We start from the raw sequence: 21,222 nt of genomic DNA on the forward strand, positions 1-21,222 counted from the left end.
TCGCGTCGCCCATGTGGCCGCGACGCGACCAATCACAGCAAGCCATGACGTAATTTTAGGTCCTTCAGGATTTTAAAATTACGTTCTGGCTTGTGATTGGTCGCGACGCGATGCAACCAATCACAAGCCGTGACGTCACGGGAGGCAGGACAAGAGCGCATTTTAAAATGCGCACGTGTCCAGCCTCCCGTGACGTCACGGCTTGTGATTGGTCGCGTCGCCCATGTGACCACGACGCGACCAATCACAAGCCAGAACGTAATTTTAAAATCCTGAAGGACCTAAAATTACATCACGGCTTGCTGTGATTGGTCGCGTCGCGGCCACATGGGCGGCACGCGACCAATCACAAGCCGGGACTTCACGTAAGGAAGGAAAAGCGCGAATTTTAAGCAAACATCGCTGCCGGTTCCCTCGCGGACGTCCAGGCTGCGTCGGAGAGGTGAGTATAGCAATATTTTTTATTTTAATTCTTTATTTTACACATTAATATGGTTCCCAGGGCCTGAAGGAGAGTTTCCTCTCCTTCAGACCCTGGGAACCATCAGTAATACCGTCCGATACATGAGTCCCATTGACTTGTATTGGTATCGGGTATCGGTATCGGATTAGATCCAATACTTTGCCGGTATCGGCCGATACTTTCCGATACCGATACTTTCAAGTATCGGACGGTATCGCTCAACACTACTCAGGAAGCGTTCAGAAATCAATATTTTGTGGAATAACCATGATTTTTAATCACAGCTTCCATGCGTCTTGGCATGCTTTCCACCAGTCTTTCACACTGCTTCTGGCGCAAAATGTAAACAGTTCCTCTTTGTTTGATGGCTTGTGACTATCCATCATCCTCTTGACTACATTCCAGAGGTTTTCTATGGGGATCAGGTCTGGAGATTGGGCTGCCCATGACAAGGTTTTGATGTGGTGGTCTCTTATTTTTTGCCAGAGCTGTATATATATATATATATATATATATATATATATATATATATATATATATATAGTTGGGTAACCGTAAGAAGTACAATGATATGATTTATTATCTGGAAGGGCTGCTTGTAAAAGCAAGCCACATGCATTTCTGGAGCTCATGTGTACCCTTCGTAATATCATTTTCTTTGAGGTCACAGTCATCAGAATAGATCTCGCAGTAAATCATAGGAAATTTATCACTACTTTAAAATGTGCATCCATGGTTGGCTAGACTTCCATTTTAACTTGTAAATTTTATGATATTGGTGGCGTAATCAATTTTCTGGTATAGCGGAGCACAATGTTCTGCTAGAAATATGTCTATGCTGATTTTTCTATGAATCCCGAGACTTTAAGAAGTGAAAATAAGAACTGCACATCAAGTCGCTGGAAAGTATCGTAAACCCAATCTTTATTCTACAATGTATTTTAATAAAAAAAGAGAGAGAGATAAATGAGGTAATGTATCATCATCATCAACTATATGAAAAATATTGAAATAGGAATGATAAAACAATTGGCAGTCTTAAATATGCCAAGTATCCCTGAAGAGCTACTGTGTAATGTAAAAGCCCAAATATTTCCATAGTGTCATAGGGCAACTCCTCAGCTGTTCAGGATCAGATTATGGTATCCCAAGATCGACAAACCCCTTAACATATGAATGTATATCCCAAAAAGAGGCAATAATTAATCAAACAGAGGTATCCACACAGAGGACAGTAACACTTTACATTCAGTTTGGCTCTGCTTATCTCTTTCAAGATAAAGTTTAAAAAAAAAAAAAAAATTCCTTCAATTCTTTTACTCTTAGACCACAGCAGTGCAAAAATCTTTGAATATCTTGTGTTTCTGTGCACATAACATTGCTGCTGAAAAAAGTTTAAGGCACAGGAGTACGTATGGTTAATCATTCAGATCTCCTCTGTTCTTCTCCATAAGAGGGAGCTCTTTTGGCTTCTGCCACAAGTTACATGGAAGGTTTTCTCTGATATCGAATGTTACATTGTTGTCTCTTCCCATTCAAGTTCAACATCACCTAAAAACAAGAAATAATAAAAATTATTAAAACAGCTTATTGTATTATGTAAAGGCCAAGTACGTGCCCCAATATCATAAATATGCTGCATTTATTACAATTAGTGTTGAGAATGACAATTTCCACTCCACGGATTGCTGAGTGGTCGCCGGAATGGGGTCTCATGAATCGTTTAGGTCAACTCTAATTTGCAATACCAAACTGTACATCAGAAGTGAAATATCCCAATATACACACACAGTCATGCATGGTGTAACAGAAGTTCCTCTTGGTAGCATTTTATGATCTACAAGCTACATAGCGAATGTCTACCGGTGATTCACCCCTTCAGTTATTAGCTCAGAGATCTCTAAAAATTTGCAAACTAATTTTGCAAGGCAAGTTAATAAGAAATATCCATACCTTATTAAGCTTTTTAAAAAACAATACATCAGTACCATACGGTAAAATGTATAAGGCAGGACACATCAAAACAACAAGAGTCAGAAATAGAGTGGACACCTTAATGCAAATAAGGTGTAAGCACTTGCAATGAGTTTACATACCACAAAGTGGACCAGTGAAACAACCCAAGAAAATGTCTAGTAGATAAGACCCCTACAAAGTGAGTCCAGTCATGGAGGGCATAGTAGTGTAAGGTGAGATAGGAAGCATGGCTATGGACAAATCCAGGTTAGTGATAATCCAGCGCCTCTTAGCCGCCAACTACAATAGCTATTGATACCCACCATGTGTCAAACAGGAGACATTACCGAGATAAAACAGGCTCACAAGAAGATCAATAAATACAGGTGACCATGGACCCTTCACTCCTGATATGCGTTTTGCTAGATACGGTTCTTCCTTTTCATAGGACGGAAAGGGTTGTCCAGTACATTTATATCGATGACCTATCCTTACTGAAGAGAAGCACCCAGCAGCAGCTATACAGTGGTGATATGCTCGATACACTATTCACATCTGACCTCTCACAGTGGGGAAGTCGGGTGTCGGATCTTCACCAATCTTATAATGATGGCCAATTCTAAGGATAGGTCATCAATATAAAAGGAGTGGACTACCCCTTTAAGTCTGCATGTGAATGAGAGCACTATTACCATTAGTTTAGAGATCCACTAGTGATCTGTGAATGTTCCAACTCATGGCCTCACCAATGAAAACATCTGGCAAGTCTTTTGGAGGACATTTTTAGAACATGAATATATTAAGGAAACTTAAGATGTTGACATCTGCACGATCGAATAAAACAAATTCTGCAAAAATGTTTATTTTTTAGCATTTCAACAAATTCAGGAGGAAATTATATAAAATAAAGAAAGAATCTATAGTTATGTGTTTTACACTTGGTGTGGATGCCATACATGCCAACTTCACTAGTGAGATCACTGATTGGCTGCAGCAGAATAGTGCATATGGATGGCACATAATTGCTGAAGGAATGGAGATCACAGTGGGGTATAAAAAATAGAGTTTACTGTATGTCTGCAATACAGCTCTGGTAAAATGAAGAGACCACTGCAAAATGTTCAGTTTGTCTGATTTTTCTCTTTATAGGTATTTTTTTGAGTAAAATGTAAATTGTTCTTTTATTCTATAAACTTCTGACAACATGTCTCCAAATTTCCAAGCAATAAATTTTGCATTTTTTTTCTGACAAAGAAAAATGGTCAAAATTAAAAAAACCCAATGCTTTCAGACCTCAAATAATGCAAAGAAAACAAGTTCATAATCATTTAGAAACAACAATACTATTGTTGTAATTCAGGAATAATTCAGAAATCAATATTTTGTGGAATAACCATGATTTTTGATCACAGCTTTCATGCGTCTTGGCATGCTTTCCACCAGTCTATCACACTGCTTCTGGGGCAAAAATGTAAGCAGTTCTTCTTTGTTTGATGGCTTGTGACTATCCATCATCCTCTTGATTACATTCCAGAGGTTTTCAATGGGGTTCAGGTCTGGAGATTGGGCTGCCCATGACAGGGTTCTGATGTGGTAGTCTCTTAATTTTTGCCAAAGCTGTATGCTTATATAATCTATATGTTATACGGATAAAGCTGAATGTAGCCAAATGACACAAAACACCATCCATTATCATGGCATACAATATCTATCATATATGGGAACCTTTTACGGACACATAAATGCTGAGCATAGCTGTGCTCTGAACATTCCCTCCTCTTCTATAGTGATGGAAATGACTTTTGTTTTTTATGCTATGGTATGAACGGTAAAAACCAGAGGAGAGAATGGTTTTCTTTTAAAGGGGTTGTCCAGTCTACAATGATAAGTCTACAGTCACTCTGACTTTTGAATTCCCCCAGCATATGCACAACTTTCTGAGCTGAGAATGGCGGTGATGTATGTGATTTGTATGCTCCCGGGTAGGCGCCATCTAGTGGGCGCAGCCTTGCTCAATACAAGTGTATGGAACGAGGGTGCGGCGCGGCCGTCTAGTGAGCATGGCTTTACTTAATGCATTTGTATTGAGCAAGGCCATGCCCACTAGTCGAGCTCTGGCCGGAAGTATGCATATCACATACATCACCCTTATTCCTTGCTCAGAAATGGGCACACAGAGTGTCTGCAAACTGATCATTTTAGACCAGACAACCCTTTTAACTGATGCAGGCAATATTTTTTCCGCAAACATGTTTTTGTTACAGAACAACTTTAATGCATATGAAAAAAAAGAATCTCTTTCCAATATCAGTAAAATATTTAAACAATATAAATATATATATATATATATATATATATATATATATATATATATATATATATATATACATATATATATAATGCAATAATAATGAAACTTCTATATACTTTCTAAATAAATATAAAAATTTTAAAGTAAAAGGCAAAATGAAGAAAATACTATTGCTTACCCTCCATGGCATCCAACGAGTCCATTTTCTGGAGAGCAGAGTAATTTACAAAACAGATGGCCTGGCTACTGCCTTTGGTAGCTAATAGGTCCACAACACACTGATATAAAAATATATACTGTGCCTGTTGGGAAAAGAAAAAAACAGCAATAACCAATATAGAAATCTAAGGTAACTAATATACAATTTTTTTTTCTCCAAAAAGACAGATCTGTACTATGCTATTTGTGATATATAACAACGCCATAGGAATACCCAGTGGATGGCAAAATGTTCAGTAACAAATATTTCCCACTCATATTTGAAAGCAGAAACATTTCTATTCGGATAAGAGTTCGATTTCTTAGTGCTCTGAGATAGACGCCCTAGAAATCTGTTATCTGTTGCCGCTTAAAAATCTTCTCAGCTACATTATAATGTTAATAAACTGCATTTTGTATTGTTCATGCATTGTAAAAGTCAATGTGCAAAACGATAGGTAATAGGCTCATTTCCACACCAGCTTCCCTGCTTCAATAGAGTTGGATGGATGTAACATGAAAGAGGTCCACTATCCTCAGTTACTGTTTTGGCCATAAATGCCTAAGGATAATGCCCCTAATGATCAACATATACTTTTTCTGACAAAGTTCATGTTGTTTTAAGCCTGTGAGCTTCGCTTCCTGTCCCCTGCTATGCCGTCACAGCCATCACTTCCTCGTCAGAATCCAGTGCTCTCTTCTGACTACATTTCCCATATAACTACTCCTAAACTTTCCCGACTCCTCTCCCAGCTTCATGCACAACTGCAACACATGTCCTGTACCGGAAACTGCCGAAAAGTCACTGATGTCTAGAAGTACGACAAAGCACCAGAACACCAGCCCTGGCAATCAAGTTTACCAATGCTGCCACTCATAGACTAATCATGTTCTACTGTAATAGGATATATGGGGAGAGAGATGCATGAATGTTTGTATATAATAAAGAGAATACAGCAGAGAGGAGGCGGACATATTACTGCAACCTGTGCGGCCACACAGGGACCCTAGAGGTAAGGGGGCCCAATTCTACCTCCGAAGAAGGTGGCATGCAAAAGGTCCATGTATTGTTCTTACAAAGGGGCCCAGTTTATAAGCTCTAGTATTTGAAGATGAGACACAATTCTGTTTTCCCTACTGTCTAATAATAAGAAATGAATTGTATTCTGATCTGTAAAGTTTGTTATAGATGCAATAAAAACTTCACTTACCAGGTTTTGCACCATACACATTCGCTCACTCCTCAGCTCTGCCACGAGGCCATATATGTCCACAAAGTCATGGTGGTTAATATGTTGGATTAAATGATCCATTGCAACAAAAACTCCTGATCTTCCAACCCCCGCACTAAAATGTATATTTGGATATTGTTAATTATGAAAATACAAACTTCGCCGAATGTTGGTTACTAAGACGAAGCTACAACCTGAGCCACATGTGGAATGTATATTCGTTATACGGAATATTTACCCCATGTACAGTATTGTATATTCCATTGAAAATATAAGCAATTTAAGGATAATGCTCTAGAGCAGGGATGTCAAACTCAAATACACACAGGGACAAAATGAAAAGCTCAGACAAAGTCGAGGGCCAACTTTGATATTAAAAAAAAGTCTACAATTGTGGAAGTTTTCTATGTCATCAAATATAATGATGAACTTCTTCATATGGAAACAAACATAAAAGGGTTGCCCCACAAGCAAAGTACTTTTTAATTAATAGATCTTTGAATAAAATATTGGAATAATATAATATGCTATGTAACAGCATTAAAAACATATGGCTCAATGGCCTAATTTAAATATGCAATAACAAAAAATAAAAAAAACCTTGAATAAAACAGATAATAAAGTATGATGCAAACAAAAGTGCCCCCAAACACAGTAAGATACTTACAGTGAATTCATCCACAGTACCCTCCACATGCACAGCATGATGACCCTACTGTACCCCCGTCAATCCCCCTGACAAAGAATGGTGACTCTATCACAGTATGATTCTCCAACTGAATTACCCACACAGCTTTCCATACAGTATAATGGCCACAAAAAGTGCTCCATACAGTATAACGGGGCCCTGCATTGCCTTCCACACATTTTAATGGCCCACATAGTGATCCATACAGTAGAATGGGGCCCTGCATTGCCTTCCACACAGTATAATGGCCCACATAGTGATCCATACAGTATAACAGCCCCACATAGTGCTCCATACAGTATAATGGCCCCACATAGTCATCCATACAGTATAATGGCCCTACATAGTGCTCCATACAGTATAATGGCCCCACATAGTGATCCATACAGTATAATGGCCCCACATAGTGATCCATACAGTACAATGGCCCCACATAGTGCTCCATAAAGTATAATGGTCCCACATAGTGCTCCATACAGTATAATGGCCCCAAAAAGTGCTCCATTAAGTATAATGGACAAAAAAGGGCTCCATACAGTATAATGGCCACATATAATGCTCCATACACTATAAAAGCCCCATAAAGTGCTCCACACAGAATAATTAACCCACATAGTGCTCCATACAGTATAATGGCCCCACATAGTGTTTCATAGAGTACAATAGCCCCACATAGTGCTCGGTACAGCAGGTGTGTTATAATGATGCTGCAATGTAAGATGCAGAAGGGGAATTGATGGGAGAGCAGAGATGCTTTCAACTGTATCAGCATCTAGGATGCCGGTATAGTTGAAAGTATGATGCCGGGCTAAAGTGCAATGCCAGTTGGGAGACCCGCATGGCATCTCATGCCAAATATGCTCGGGGGACCTGCTCGGCATCGCTGGCCAAATAAACTCAACCTGCTTGCCAGACTTGGCCCGTGGCGCTAGACTTTGACAAATGTACTCTACAGCATGTATGCATGGAAAGTCCAAAGAGCACTAGTTTCTGATGTGGGTTCTCCCTTCTAACTGCGATGTCTTGTACCACTACTATCTCTTGACACAATAAAAATTCAGCTAAAATATTCCTGAGCAAATTGTTTTCAGCAATCCAAGAATGGCAGTCTGCTGTCTTTCCAGTGGCCAAGACCAACATCGGTGGCTTTTAATCACCCTACTTAGAGCTGAATCATCTTAAAGGGTCATTTCCAAGATAATAAGTTATCTCATATCCATAGATTAGGTAATAACTTACTGATCATTTGGCGTCTCACTGTTGGTACTCCGAGCCATCCCAGGCTATGAGACCCGGGCTATGCAGAGCCCCATCTTGAATAGAGTCTTGTACACAACAAATGGATCAGAGGTCAAGCATGTGCAATGCCACAATATTGAAGATGGGCCTCTGCAGAGCCTGCTTCCCGGGTCCCACAGCTTCGCTTTCACTAGTAGAGAAGCTGCTGATTGTGTCATATCCATCTCTTACTTTGACTAAGCATTTGCATAGGTGTTGCCCATATGAATCAACCCCCAATTTTATAGTACCTAAACTGGAGATCACATTTCCTTTCCACGTGATGTTGCACTATTGAATTTCTTCGTAAATGTTCTGTACAGCTGGATGAACATGTCTTTTTTTTTTTTGGACATGTTCACATGGAAAGTACATTGAGCAGGTTTATCAGTTTGTGGATTTGCTTTAGAAAGAGTGAAATCAGGGGTGAAACTTTGTGGTATAAATTGAAAAAATCCACTTCGCAGGTAACGTTACGCAGAATCTGGACGAGATTTGGTAAAATCGCACCTACATTGCTGGTGCTGGAATACGCTATGGATTTTCCTTGTGTGAACATAACTTTACTGTTATTTTCAAATAGCAATAATAGTAAATATACTAAAAAAAGAATTTGAGTACTTTCAAAAGTCAAAAGCCAATGATTATGTATCAGTTACCCGACCATGTGTTCATTACATTACACTACTGACCTAATGTACAATAAAAGATGACCTCTGCTCACTGTTACCATACCAGATAACTCAAACGTGGACTAAAAGTTGACTTTAAAAAAAAAATAAAATAAAATTCAGACCCCGTATGTAACAATATAGGATTGGTACCTGCAGTGCACAACTGTCGGTGTATTTTCATGTGGTCTACTCGCTCGAACCATTTTTGTAAAATGAATTAAGGCTGTAGTGTTTTCTGGGACTCCGTGTTCTGGCCAAGAAGTGAAATTACACTGACGTACCATCATATAATCGCCATGCTGAAGTGAGAAAAAATACATGAGTCTGAGATATTATTGTAAGGTAAGAGGTGTTATTACTTAACATTTATTGTATGTAGTGATTGTTACAGAAATATATGATTCATATTTACCTCTTTTTCTTGAAAGAGAATTTGTCACCAGATTTTTGCTACCAAATATGTGAGCAGCATGTTGTAGGGGTTGAGACCCTTATTTCAGTTATGTGTCATTTTAGTCATTTTACTGGACAGCTTGCTTTTTTCTCAGCTGCAGATCTATCTGAATGCTGAGTTCTGTATAACCCCACCCACACTACTGATTGGCAGCTTTTTGTGTACACTGTGCATAGGCAGAAAGAAACCAATCTGTGATGGAGGCATGGTTGGACTACATGGAAATAAGTTTACTAGTCCTCTAGTGAAAATCTCCAGCTGATAAAACAATGATTTTTTATTAAAAAAAAAACCATATACTCGGCAGACAAGTAAGTGACACATCACTGGAATCAGGGTCTCTATCTCTACATCTTGCTGCTCTCAGATTATATAGCAAATCGTCATAGTGAGTGGTAGGGCTAATCTGCAGTTTGACAGCAAATGAGTATATAAAAGTAAGTAGCCAAGTTCCTCCTAACCACCAAATATAGAATATGATAATCTCATACTATGTATCATTGTATTTAAACTTAAGTCCTCAAAAAATCTGGGTTTTATTGATTTGTTTATTAGGTTTTTTAATGATGTGAGATTGGCTGACTTAAAGGGAAAGGTGTAATTTATTGAAATGATCTTTACAGGGAACCTGTCCGCTGCCCTAGCTTCCCCAAACCACCACCATGGATTTATTGAGCTCTATATGTACTAAGCGAGCAATCTTCTCCCTCCCTGGATATGCACATTGAAGCCGGATTTACGCGCCACATCTTGCACATGCCCAGGGAGGCAGCAGTGACGCAGGACTCAGCCAGCCACGGAGGAGCTCCATAATCATTGGAAATGTAAGGCCGGAGTTCCAGCCCAGGAATACTTTTGGTATTATTTACTACCCACATAGGTAACCCAATTACCCGTTCAACTTTTAGGTCTCGAATGGTCCAATCAATCTGGACGTCTTCCACCACTTTGGTGATCACAATATCCCCAAAAACTGTAACTGGTTTGTTATCCTCTGGCCAATATTGATGACATCTAATCTGTAAAACACACGTATTTGTTAATATGAATTTAAAAAATATATATTACATCATGTTTGTACCAAACACAATCCGCTTACCCTTCCTTTTTCGAAGCACTGGGTAAGCATTACTATGGTCTTCGCTCGGGTTTCCCATACCATTCTCCAAAAGTCACCCACCGTTCCTGCCAATGGGCCTTGTGTAGCAATAAACTCATTAGGACAAATATATCCCTAAAATGAGAAAAGCAATTACTGAGCGTAGCCTGGCCGCTATGTACAGTAACACTAAACTAGTGAGGCTGTTAGGAAGATTTATTTCCATTGTGTGCATGGGACATATCATCATCACCTCTCTACTCCTCGATGAAATGCCTGTTCTTATTAAACTGGTTGTTGTGGCAAGGTCAAGGTACCATCGCACATATTCTACTCCTCACCCCCCGAATGTAACACTGTATGCTGCAGTAAATCCCTATAAATATATCACCTCCATTTAAATGTGTGAAAAAAGGAAAATATAAGATTAGATTACAAACATACTCTAAATAATTTCACCCTTTATTTCTAGTTATGGAGATTTCTAAATAACTGGAAATAAATCAGTCTAAAAGCCGTACAAGGGCGAGGAGTAAAGCTAGTAACAAAAGTGGCCAGAAAAATGAAATGTGTGGAGACAGGTGACGATAAGAGGCAAAAAGGTTTCAGAAATGTTATAAGTATGTCTGAAGAGATGGGTTTGAAGGTTTGCATAACGCCAATAAATTATCTAAAAAGTTTGAGCAAAGCGCTATGTTGCGTTGGGACCTGAACAATGCGCTTATACTAATGGGCAAACAAAAATTGTCAGTTTTTCACTTGACTAATTGCCTTGTTTACTGTGGAAAATGTTACACCAGGTCCCGGTCCTGTACCTTCGCAGGGTCCCCGTCAGGACTCCCACTCTGTGCCGGCCCCACGCCATCCTGCTGCAGCCTCTGCTTTCTCTCTTCCCCTTGCTTCCTGGCACATGGCCAGTAGGTTCTTGGGTAGAGTGCTTAGGTCGCGCATCTCTTAAAGAGACAGCACGCATTTTTCAAAAAGTACTTATGACCAATGGCGTGTTAGTAATTACTATTTCTAGCCCCTTTGCCATAGGGAGGGTGCCGGAGCAACAAATATCCTCTGTTGCTAGTTTCCGGTTTTGGCTAGTGTGTGCTTTAGCTTCTGAAGTGTTCTTCCAGTTCTCCACTTACACTGTTTGTCTGAGCAGACTATCAGTTACGTGTTACCCGGCTATCCTGGATGACGACCGTTCTGTCTATGCCAGTTCTGTCACGTTCCGCCATTCAGCCATCCATACCTCTGGACAATGCCAGTACCACCTGTGTCAGCTCCACAACATCTGTTAACCCTGCTTGTCCATCTGTCCTGCTGGGACAGCTGCCACGTGTCCGAGGTCTAACTGGAGGTAGCACCCATGTCCCCCAGGCATTCCATTCTGACCCTGTTCGAGGGGACTTACCATGGGTGCCTGGGACTCACTTAGCAATGCCCCCTTCGGAGCCCCCCGGACCGTGGTCCTGAGGTTCCACAAAAATATCAATAAAAAATTAATGTGAACTTCACCACCTGTGCCTCTGCTTCCATTCATTACAGATTGCTCCGGCCAAGGAACCCGCTGGATCCCAGGTACCTCCGGCCGAGGAGCTATGTCACGAGGTTACCCATCTGAGGGATCAACAGGACAAGATCACGACCTATCTGCACAACTTGTCTACTCGCATAGATTCTCTGATTTCTTCGACTGTACCCATCTCTGCTACCGGCATCCAGGTATCTAGTTGCACAGCAAGTAAAGGTCCTTGCCTGGTGGCCCCAACCCACTTCCATGGCGACCCCGTTCAGTGTCGGGTGTTCATTAACCAGTGCACGTTGCACTTTGAACTTCTGGGGCATATTTTTACTTCTGATCGGGCCAAGGTGGGATTCATTATGTCTCACCTTGCTGGAGATGCCCTCACCTCGCTGAATCCACTGTGGGAGAGAGGGGATCCTCTGGTTACTAATCTTCAGTCTTTTTTAGAAGCATTTCTCAGGACCTTTGACGAACCCGGTCGAGTCACGTCGACAGCTTCGGCTCTTCTTCGGCTACGCCAGGAGGCTCTTACAGTGGCTCAGTATGCTGTTCAGTTCTTTCTTCTGAGTTATCCTGGAACAACGATGGCATGGTGGCCGCCTTCTGGGAAGGTCCTTCGGGAAGAGTAAAGGATGAGCTGGTGGGACGGGACATGCCTACAACTCTGGATGACCTGATTTCCCTAGACCTACGGTTTCAGGAACGTTCCAAGGAAATCAAACGTGATAAGAGGTCCTACCACCTGCTTTCTAGTTCACCAAAACCTGCAGCCTCCCTGACTTCGACAACGTCTCCTGAGGCTATGGAAGTGGATCAAGTAAGCTTGGTCAACCACTGCCAGGAGGTGTGTCGCCTGGTAGGGAGCTGTTTCTACTGTGGCTGTTCTGAGCATCTGATCCGCTCCTGCCCAAAGAAGTCGGGAAACTCCAGTGCCTAGGGTCTGTAGGAGAGGCTACCCTAGATAAAGAACATCTCTCTCCATAACTGCAAATAACGGTCTCCGTGTCTTTTGGTAAAATTTTCAGAACTCTGTCACCTGGACCAGGGCCGGTTTTAGACAAAGTGGGGCCCTAGGCAAAAATTTAAAGTGGGGGCCCCAAATGATAACATTGCACTGTGGCCCCCATATTTAGGGGCATTATATAGGCGAACGGGTCTGCCACTATTAGCTGTACGCATGGACGTTGCTAGGGTCAGAAAAGATTGGGGGCCCAAGACAAAGAATTGCCCCCAACCCCCTCTTAATTTTTTTTTAACTCTTCAGATAAAACAGTGCTAACTCTCTGAGAATAGATAATGTAGTAAATGCCACTTGCAGTCCTATTTAACACCACAGATAACACAGTGATATCTCTGAGTACAGATAATGTAGTAGATGTCACCTGCAGTCCTATGTAACACCAGAGATAGCAGTGATAATTCTCTGAGTACACATAATGTAGTATATATCACATGCAGTCCTATGTAACACCACAGATAGACATAGCGTTTCAGAGTAAGACTATGTTCATATGCAGCATTTTTTTTCTGTAGCTTCTTTCAGCAACTTTTTTCACCCGTAGAAAGCAATGAAAAAGTTTAAAAAATGCTGCAAATGTTGCAACGTTGTTTTTTGCTGAGTTTTTTGTGACTAACACTAACTTTATTAAACATGTACTGTAGACAAAATGCATACTGTAAAAAACAAACAGCAAAAGCTCTAAGGGTGTGTGCCCACAATCAGTAAACGCTGCGGGTCGGCTGCTGTGTACTTGTGCAGCGTCCAACCCGCAGCGGCCACATGTTACAGTATAGTGGATGGGATTTCAAGAAATTCCATCTCTACTATGCGTGCACCGATACCCGCACCTCACCTGCGGAGACGGACATGGGGCGCGTCTGTCCAGGCTGCAGCATGTCAATTTATACGGCGAAGATGGGAGTCTCCACAAGAGAAATCTCACCCCTGCAATGTATAGGACGCGGTGATTCCGCACAGATCAATGAACACACGCGGAATCACCCGTGTTCAAAAGATGGCAGCACTATGGACACAGCACATGTCCACTGCATCCAAAGGGCTGCCATTTCCGGATCCTCTGCACATACCCTTAAAAAAGGGTGCTTTGAAAGCAGTGTTTTTTCTGCCAAGAGAGCAGGCGGCTTTGGCTGCAAAAAAATAAATGCACCGAAAACGCTGATTCCTATGCACACCTGTACTATATATGTGTATGGTTTACCCTTATTATTTCACGTGGGAATTCATTTATTTCTATATAATAAATACCCTGATACAGCAGACAATATCCCTGTCTTGTGTCATCCAGACAGTAGTGACATGTTTAGAATTGAGAGTCCTCAGTAGTTGATACCTTTTAATGGCTAACTGAAAAGATGGTAACAAATTGCAAGCTTTCGAGACTACACAGGTCTCTTCCATGTTTTTTTTTTTTCTTTCTGTGCTATGTTGTGCATAAATATGTGATTCTTCAGAATTTATATCAGTCTATGGCTGATGAAGAGACCTGTGTAGTCTCGAAAGCTTGCAATTTGTTACCATCTTTTCAGTAAAGGTACCTTCACACTGAGCGACTTAACAACGATAACGATAGCGATCCGTGACGTTGCAGCGTCCTGGATAGCGATATCGTTGTGTTTGACACGCAGCAGCGATCAGGATCCTGCTGTGATATCGCTGGTCATTGCTGAAAGTCCAGAACTTTATTTGGTCGTCAGATCGGCGTGTATCGTTGTGTTTGACAGCAAAAGCAACGATGCCAGCGATGTTTTACAATGGTAACCAGGGTAAATATCGGGTTACTAAGCGCAGGGCCGCGCTTAGTAACCCGATATTTACCCTGGTTACCATTGTAAAAGTAAAAAAAACCCACTACATACTCACCCTCTGATGTCTGTCACGTCCCCCGGCGTCCGCGCTGCTGCTCAGAGCTTCCTGCACTGAATGTGTCAGTGCCGGCCGTAAAGCAAAGCACAGCGGTGACGTCACCGCTGTGCTTTAGGGCCGGCGCTTACACAGTGCAGGGAAGCTGAAGGCGAGGGACGCGACAGACACGGCAATGTAAGTATGTAGTGTTTGTTTGTTTTTACATTTACACTGGTAACCAGGGTAAACATCGGGTTACTAAGCGCGGCCCTGCGCTTAGCAACCCGATGTTTACCCTGGTTACCCGGGGACTTCGGCATCGTTGGTTGCTGTAGAGCGGTCTGTGTGACAGCTCACCAGCGACCAAACAGCGACGCTGCAGCGATCGGCATCGTTGTCGATATCGCTGCAGCGTCGCTTAATGTGACGGTACCTTTAGCCATTAAAAGGTATCAACCACTGAGGACTCTCAATTATAAACATTTTTCCAGCAGTGATTTAGTGACTGCTCAGAGCCCATGCTGATCCCTGGTGTATGTGGCTGTGAAACCTGATCCTACAGCAAACAGCACAGAGCTCCAGACCACATGAGTAAATCACTGCACTGAGGGGGTCTCAAGGGGGTTTAGGAGACATGTTCTGGGACTACAGAGCAATGCACAGCATTATTCACTGCTGTACAACCTCTGGGCACTTCATGCAGGGGCTGCAGAGGCAGGGGGCCCCCTTTCTAGGTGGGGGCCCCAGGCGTCTGCCTGGTCTGCCTGTGCCAAACGCCGGCCCTGACCTGGACTCTGAAGCCACCAGGAATCTCATTCAGCAGGTGGTCGTGGACCGATACCAGATACCAGTCCAGCATCTTCCAGATCCCTTGCAGGTGACATCCGTGGATGGAAAACCCCTGACTGAGCCCATTCGGTTCCAGACTGTGCAAGTGGAACTTCGGGTAGGTCTAATGCATTCGGAAGGAATCCGCTTTTATGTGTTGCCTGGTTTGTCTCACCCCTTGCTTTTAGGTCTACCCTTGCTCCAGATGCATGAACCAGTCTTAAATTGGAAGATGGGAGAGGTTCTGCTCTGGAGGGGACTCCTGCTCAGACCGGTGTATCATCCCTGTTCAACCTCTTCCACCTCCAGTCCAGCCAACTGCCCTGCCAGGTCAACCTTCCTCTTACTGGGCCTTTGCTGATGTCTTCGGGAAAAAGGAAGCAGAGAGACTATCTCCACACATGTAGTATGACTGTCCAATTAATCTGCTCCCCAGAACATCTCTTCCTTGAGGGCGCATCTATCCTCTTTCTTAAGCAGAGACCCAGTCCATGTTTAATTACATCCAGGAGAACCTGGCCAGAAGATTCATCCGGAAGTCATCTTCGCCAGCAGGGGCAGGATTCTTTTTCATGGAGAAAAAATATGGATCTTTACTACCCTGTATCGATTACAGGGGACTGAACCAGATCACGGTAAAGAATAGGTACCCGTTACCTCTTATTTCAGAGCTGTTTGATCGTCTCAGAGGGGCCAAGATCTTCACTAAACTGGATCTCAGCGGGGCCTGCAACCTGATTCATATACGTAAAGGAGACGAGTGGAAAAGACCTGTTAACACCCGGGATGGACACTACGAATACCTGGTAATGCCGTTCAGCCTAAGTAATGCCCCCGCAGTTTTCCAGGAATTTGTAAATGACATTTTCAGAGATCTGCTCTATTCTTGTGTTGTTGTTTACCTGGATGATATCCTGATCTTCTCTGCAGACTTAGCCTCACACCGGAGGCAAGTACGTCAGGTCTTACAAAGACTCAGGGAGAACAGACTTTGTGCCTCTTTGAACAATCCTCTTTGCCTTTCCTCGGTTATATAGTCTCGTCCACGGGGTTAAAGATGGATCCAGAGAAGGTGTCCGCTGTCCTTTAGTGGCCTTGCCCATCCAGGCTGAAAGCCATACAACAGTTCCTGGGGTTTGCCAACTACTACCGTCTATTCATTCCACACTTTTCCACCCGAGTGGCACCCATCTCAGCTTTGACCCGGAAAGGCGCAAACGCCAAGGATTGGACTCCTGAGGCAGAGGAAGCTTTTGTTTCTCTAAAACATGTCTTCTCTTCCGTACCTGTTCTCCATCGACCGGACTCTGATAAGCAATTCTTGCTTGAGGTTGACGCTTCCTCCATAAGTGCTGGAGCGGTTCTCACCCAGAAGTCATCTACCGGTTGTATGGTCACCTGTGTTTTTTTCTCGAAGGTTTTTTACACTTCTGAAAGGAACTATTCCATGGGAGATTGAGAATTGTTGGCAATCAAGTTGGCTCTGCAAGAGTGGCGACATGTCCTTGAGGGAGCAGTCCATCAGGTTGTCATCTTTACAGATCATAAAAACCTCGCTTATCTCCAATCCGCTCAGAGGCCGAATGCTCGTCAAGCCCGGTGGGCCTTGTTTTTGCCCGATTTAATTTTGTCCTTCATTTTCGTCCAGCTGACAAGAACATTAAAGCCGATGCACTCTATAGAGTGTTCCTGCCTCCTGATTAAGAGGAAGAACCGCAACACATCATCGAGCCATCCAAGTTGGTGCCAGTAGCCTCAGTTAACCTTGATAGGCTTCCCCCGGGAAAGACTCTTGTGCCCACTTTGGACTGGAGTAGTGTCCTCCGATGGGATCACTCCTCCAAGTTGGCTGGTCATGCCGGTCAGAAAAAGACTCTGCAACTCATCTCCTGTTATTACTGGTGTCCCACCATGGGCAAAGATATACAGGAATATGTTGCAGCCTGTCCTTTGTGTGCCTGCAACAAGACTGCTAAACATCTGCCCTCCAGGAAGCTATTACCTCTTTCTGTTCCTTCAGTTCCCTGGCAGCACATCGCGATAGACTTTGTTTCAAATCTTCCCATCTCTTCTGGCTGTTCCATTATAGATAAAGAGGGGGATACTGTTACACCTGGTCCCGGTCCCGTACCTTTTCGGGGTCCCCGTCGAGACTCCCACTCTGTGCCGGCCCCACGTCATCCTGCTGCAGCCTCTGCTACCTCTCTTCCCCCTGCTTCCTGGTGTGCGGCCAGCAGGTTCTCAGGTAGAGTGCTTAGGTCACACGCGCTCCCGGTCTTTTAAAGAGTAAGTATATCTGAAGAGATGGGTTTGAACGTTTGCATAATGCCAATAAATTATATAAAAAGTTTGAGCAAAGTGCTATATTGCGTTCGGAGGTGAAACAGTGCGCTTATACTAATGGGCGAACAAAAATTGTCAGTTTTTCACTTGACTAATTGCCTTGTTTACTGTGGAAAATGTTACACCAGGTGCCGATCCTGTACCTTTGCAGGGTCCCCGTCGGGACTCCCCCTCTGTGCTGGCCCCACGCCGTCCTGCTGCAGCCTCTGCTTCCTCTCTTCCCCTTGCTTCCTGACGCGTGGCCAGAAGGTTCTCGGGTAGAGTGCTTAGGTCTTAAAGAGACAGCGCACATTTTTCAAAAAGTACTTATGACCAATGGCATGTTAGTAATTACTAGTTCTAGCTTCTTCGCCATAGGGAGGGTGCCGGAGCAACAAGTATTCTCTGTTGCTAGCTTCTGGTTTCGGCTAGTGTGTGCTTTAGCTTCTGAAGTGTTCTGCCAGTACTACACTTACACTGTTTGTCTCCACAGACTATCAGTTACCTGTTACCCAGCTATCCTGGATGATGACCGTTCTGTCTATGCCAGTTCCATCATGTCCCGCCATTCAGCCATCCATAACTCTGGACAACGCCAGTACTACCTGTGTCAGCTCCACGACATCTGTTAACCCTGATTGTCCGTCTGTCCCCCTGGGACAGCTGCCACATGTCCGGGGTCTAACTAGAGGTAGCACTTGTGTCCCCCAGGCATTCCATTCTGACCCTGTTCGAGGGGACTTACCATGGGTGCCTGGGGCTCACGCAGTCACACCCCCTTTGGAGCCCCCCGGACCGTGGCCCGAGATTCCACAAAAATATCAATAAAAATTGAATGTAAACTTCACCACCTGTGCCTCCGCTTCCAGTCGTTACAGAAAATATATTATTGATATTAATTTTTTACTAATTATACCCAGATAATGATATATTCATTTTTCTAATTTGTTTTATATTTCTGATTGTAGATTTTTTCCTTCTATTTTCTTTACTTGATTACGGGAGCACTTATCTTGCCTGAGCCATTGTACACAACATTCACAGATATACTTTACAGCAGCCATGAGAGCCATAAAAGCCTGTAGACCAGAGACACTGTAACTTATTGGAATCTATGGGAGACTGCTGTGGGCATGCCCTGTGACGTGCAAACAAGGAGGAGAAGTTTGCTCCTATGTCTAACTTGCTGTCAAGTGTAATCCAATCCAAGAAGCAAAGATCTTGAGGTGCATTACTGAAAGGGGGAATGCGCCTCTGTCTGTCTTCCCTTGATTAAGCTGCAAGCATTTTAAGTAAGGAAATGGAAGTTCCAGCACTTATAATGACGGTAGAATGCTGATAAAAGAGAACAGCCCACTCATGAAAATTCAGGGCAGGTTAGAAAGAATGCAAATCAGAAAAATTTCATAGACTGGTTTTTGTCCTGAAATCAGTTTTAGTTTGTTTTTAGGATTGATGGCAGCGATGATGTGCTTTTCTACAGGTTTTGTCTGAAACAGAAAGTATTCTATGAAGTTTGTAAAGATGGCAAATACAAAGACAGAGAAGGGGGCTGACCATGGAGATGAGCCAGTGAGCCATCCCCCTTCACAAACAGCTCCGATCACAAGCCTGGCACAGAAAACATTCTCCCGTGTCAAGCACAGGGCGAGAAGTGGAACTGAAGGTACTTGGACCGATGGTGTGATGGACATGTCGGTGGAGCTTAGCTAATACGTTTAGGATTTGTAAGCTATATAGAATGACACTGTGAACACATTTGAACATAATTTTGGTTTAATGTGGACAAGCCCTTTTTTATGATCATAAAGCAAAGATGTCTTCCGAATGTAATGTTTTATTTCTAGTTTTCAAACCAACAATCCTAACAAGAATGGTTGACCATAGGGTATTTTTATACTTACAGACACATAGCTTGCATTGATGTAATCTGAGCCTGGCACACCAGCATCCGCTATAAGCTTTACTCGGTTATTGTTATCTGTGGCATAAATGTGTAGAACGGATTAATCTCGCACATATCTACACTTACAGTAAGTCTGCAGTACAGTGTGTCCTTTATGATAAAAGATTGGACAAATAGCGTTATCACAAAGAGTTAATAAAATGATCAGTGGATGAAAGCAACTCATGGAAATGAACAAACAACAACTAAAGGCCTCTATTACATACACTGCAGTCATTATACTTTATTATGGTTTTCTTTATATGAATATAGGACTTCTCACTTTAAGGCTATGTTCACACGTTCAGGATTTCCATCCTTTTTTTTTCCTGACTGAATCTGCAGGTCTCTGCAGAAAACGCAGGTGCGTTTTTTGGTGCGTTTTTGGTGCGTTTTTTGGTGCGTTTTTTAGTGCGGTTTTTTGTGCGTTTTTTTATGCAGTTTTCTCTGCAAATTGTCTGTGTTTGACACAAATAAAGCTTTAACTGCAGTGGGGGAAAAAAAAAAAAGAAATGATGTCATTTCCTTGTCCAACCCTTTTCTTCTTCCATCCTCCATTTTGGGACTAAACACCAAAATGAGTGGACGTGTTTTGAATGACAGCGCTCCGCGTTTTGCGCCGCATGCGTCACTGCAGCGCACGCATCCGGGCGCAGAGGACGCAGCAAGTTGCATTTTTGCTGCGTCCAAAATCAATCCAAAAAAGGACGCATGCGGCGCAAAACGCAGCGTTGTGCATGTGTTTTGCTGCGTTTTACTTTGCGTTGTGTGTTGGGGCGCCGACGCTGCGGCGCACAACGCAAATGTGAACATAGCCTAAGTGCCACGTGCCACGTATTTCAGTGCCACGTGCCACGTATTTCAGTGCCACGTGCCACATATTTCAGTGCCACGTGCCACGTATTTCAGTGCCACGTGCCACGTATTTAAGTGCCACGTGCCACGTATTTAAGTGCCACGTGCCACGTATTTAAGTGCCACGTGCCACGTATTTAAGTGCCACGTGCCACGTATCTCAGTGCCACGTATTTAAGTGCCACGTGCCACGTATTTAAGTGCCACGTGCCACATATTTCAGTGCCACGTGCCACGTATTTCAGTGCCACGTATTTAAGTGCCACGTGCCACGTATTTCAGTGCCACGTGCCACGTATTTAAGTGCCACGTGCCACGTATCTCAGTGCCACGTGCCACGTATTTAAGTGCCACGTGCCACGTATTTAAGTGCCACGTGCCACGTATTTAAGTGCCACGTGCCACGTATTTAAGTGCCACGTGCCACGTATTTCAGTGCCACGTGCCACGTATTTAAGTGACACGTATCACGTATAAGTGACACGTGTCACGTATTTAAGTGACACGTATCACGTATAAGTGACACGTGTCACGTAT

The 21,222-nt window shown here is 43.0% G+C and overlaps 1 protein-coding gene across 1 annotated transcript in view; it reads right to left on the reverse strand.

Annotated features, from left to right (window-relative positions):
* Positions 1-1,758: 1,758 nt before the first annotated feature.
* PTPRQ (protein tyrosine phosphatase receptor type Q) overlaps positions 1,759-21,222 on the reverse strand; it is a 677,639-nt gene continuing 658,175 nt past the window's right edge. Inside the window, exons 46-52 of the mRNA XM_077265498.1 lie at positions 19,790-19,866; positions 10,354-10,488; positions 10,148-10,273; positions 8,951-9,099; positions 6,140-6,275; positions 4,909-5,032; positions 1,759-2,014 (exon numbers count right to left, since the gene is read on the reverse strand). Coding sequence (XP_077121613.1) covers positions 1,977-2,014; positions 4,909-5,032; positions 6,140-6,275; positions 8,951-9,099; positions 10,148-10,273; positions 10,354-10,488; positions 19,790-19,866 — 785 coding nt within the window. The 3' untranslated portion in view covers positions 1,759-1,976. The remainder of the gene's footprint in view (positions 2,015-4,908; positions 5,033-6,139; positions 6,276-8,950; positions 9,100-10,147; positions 10,274-10,353; positions 10,489-19,789; positions 19,867-21,222) is intronic.

Source organism: Ranitomeya variabilis, chromosome 5, assembly GCF_051348905.1.
Source record: "Ranitomeya variabilis isolate aRanVar5 chromosome 5, aRanVar5.hap1, whole genome shotgun sequence".
Classification (NCBI taxonomy): domain Eukaryota; kingdom Metazoa; phylum Chordata; class Amphibia; order Anura; family Dendrobatidae; genus Ranitomeya; species Ranitomeya variabilis.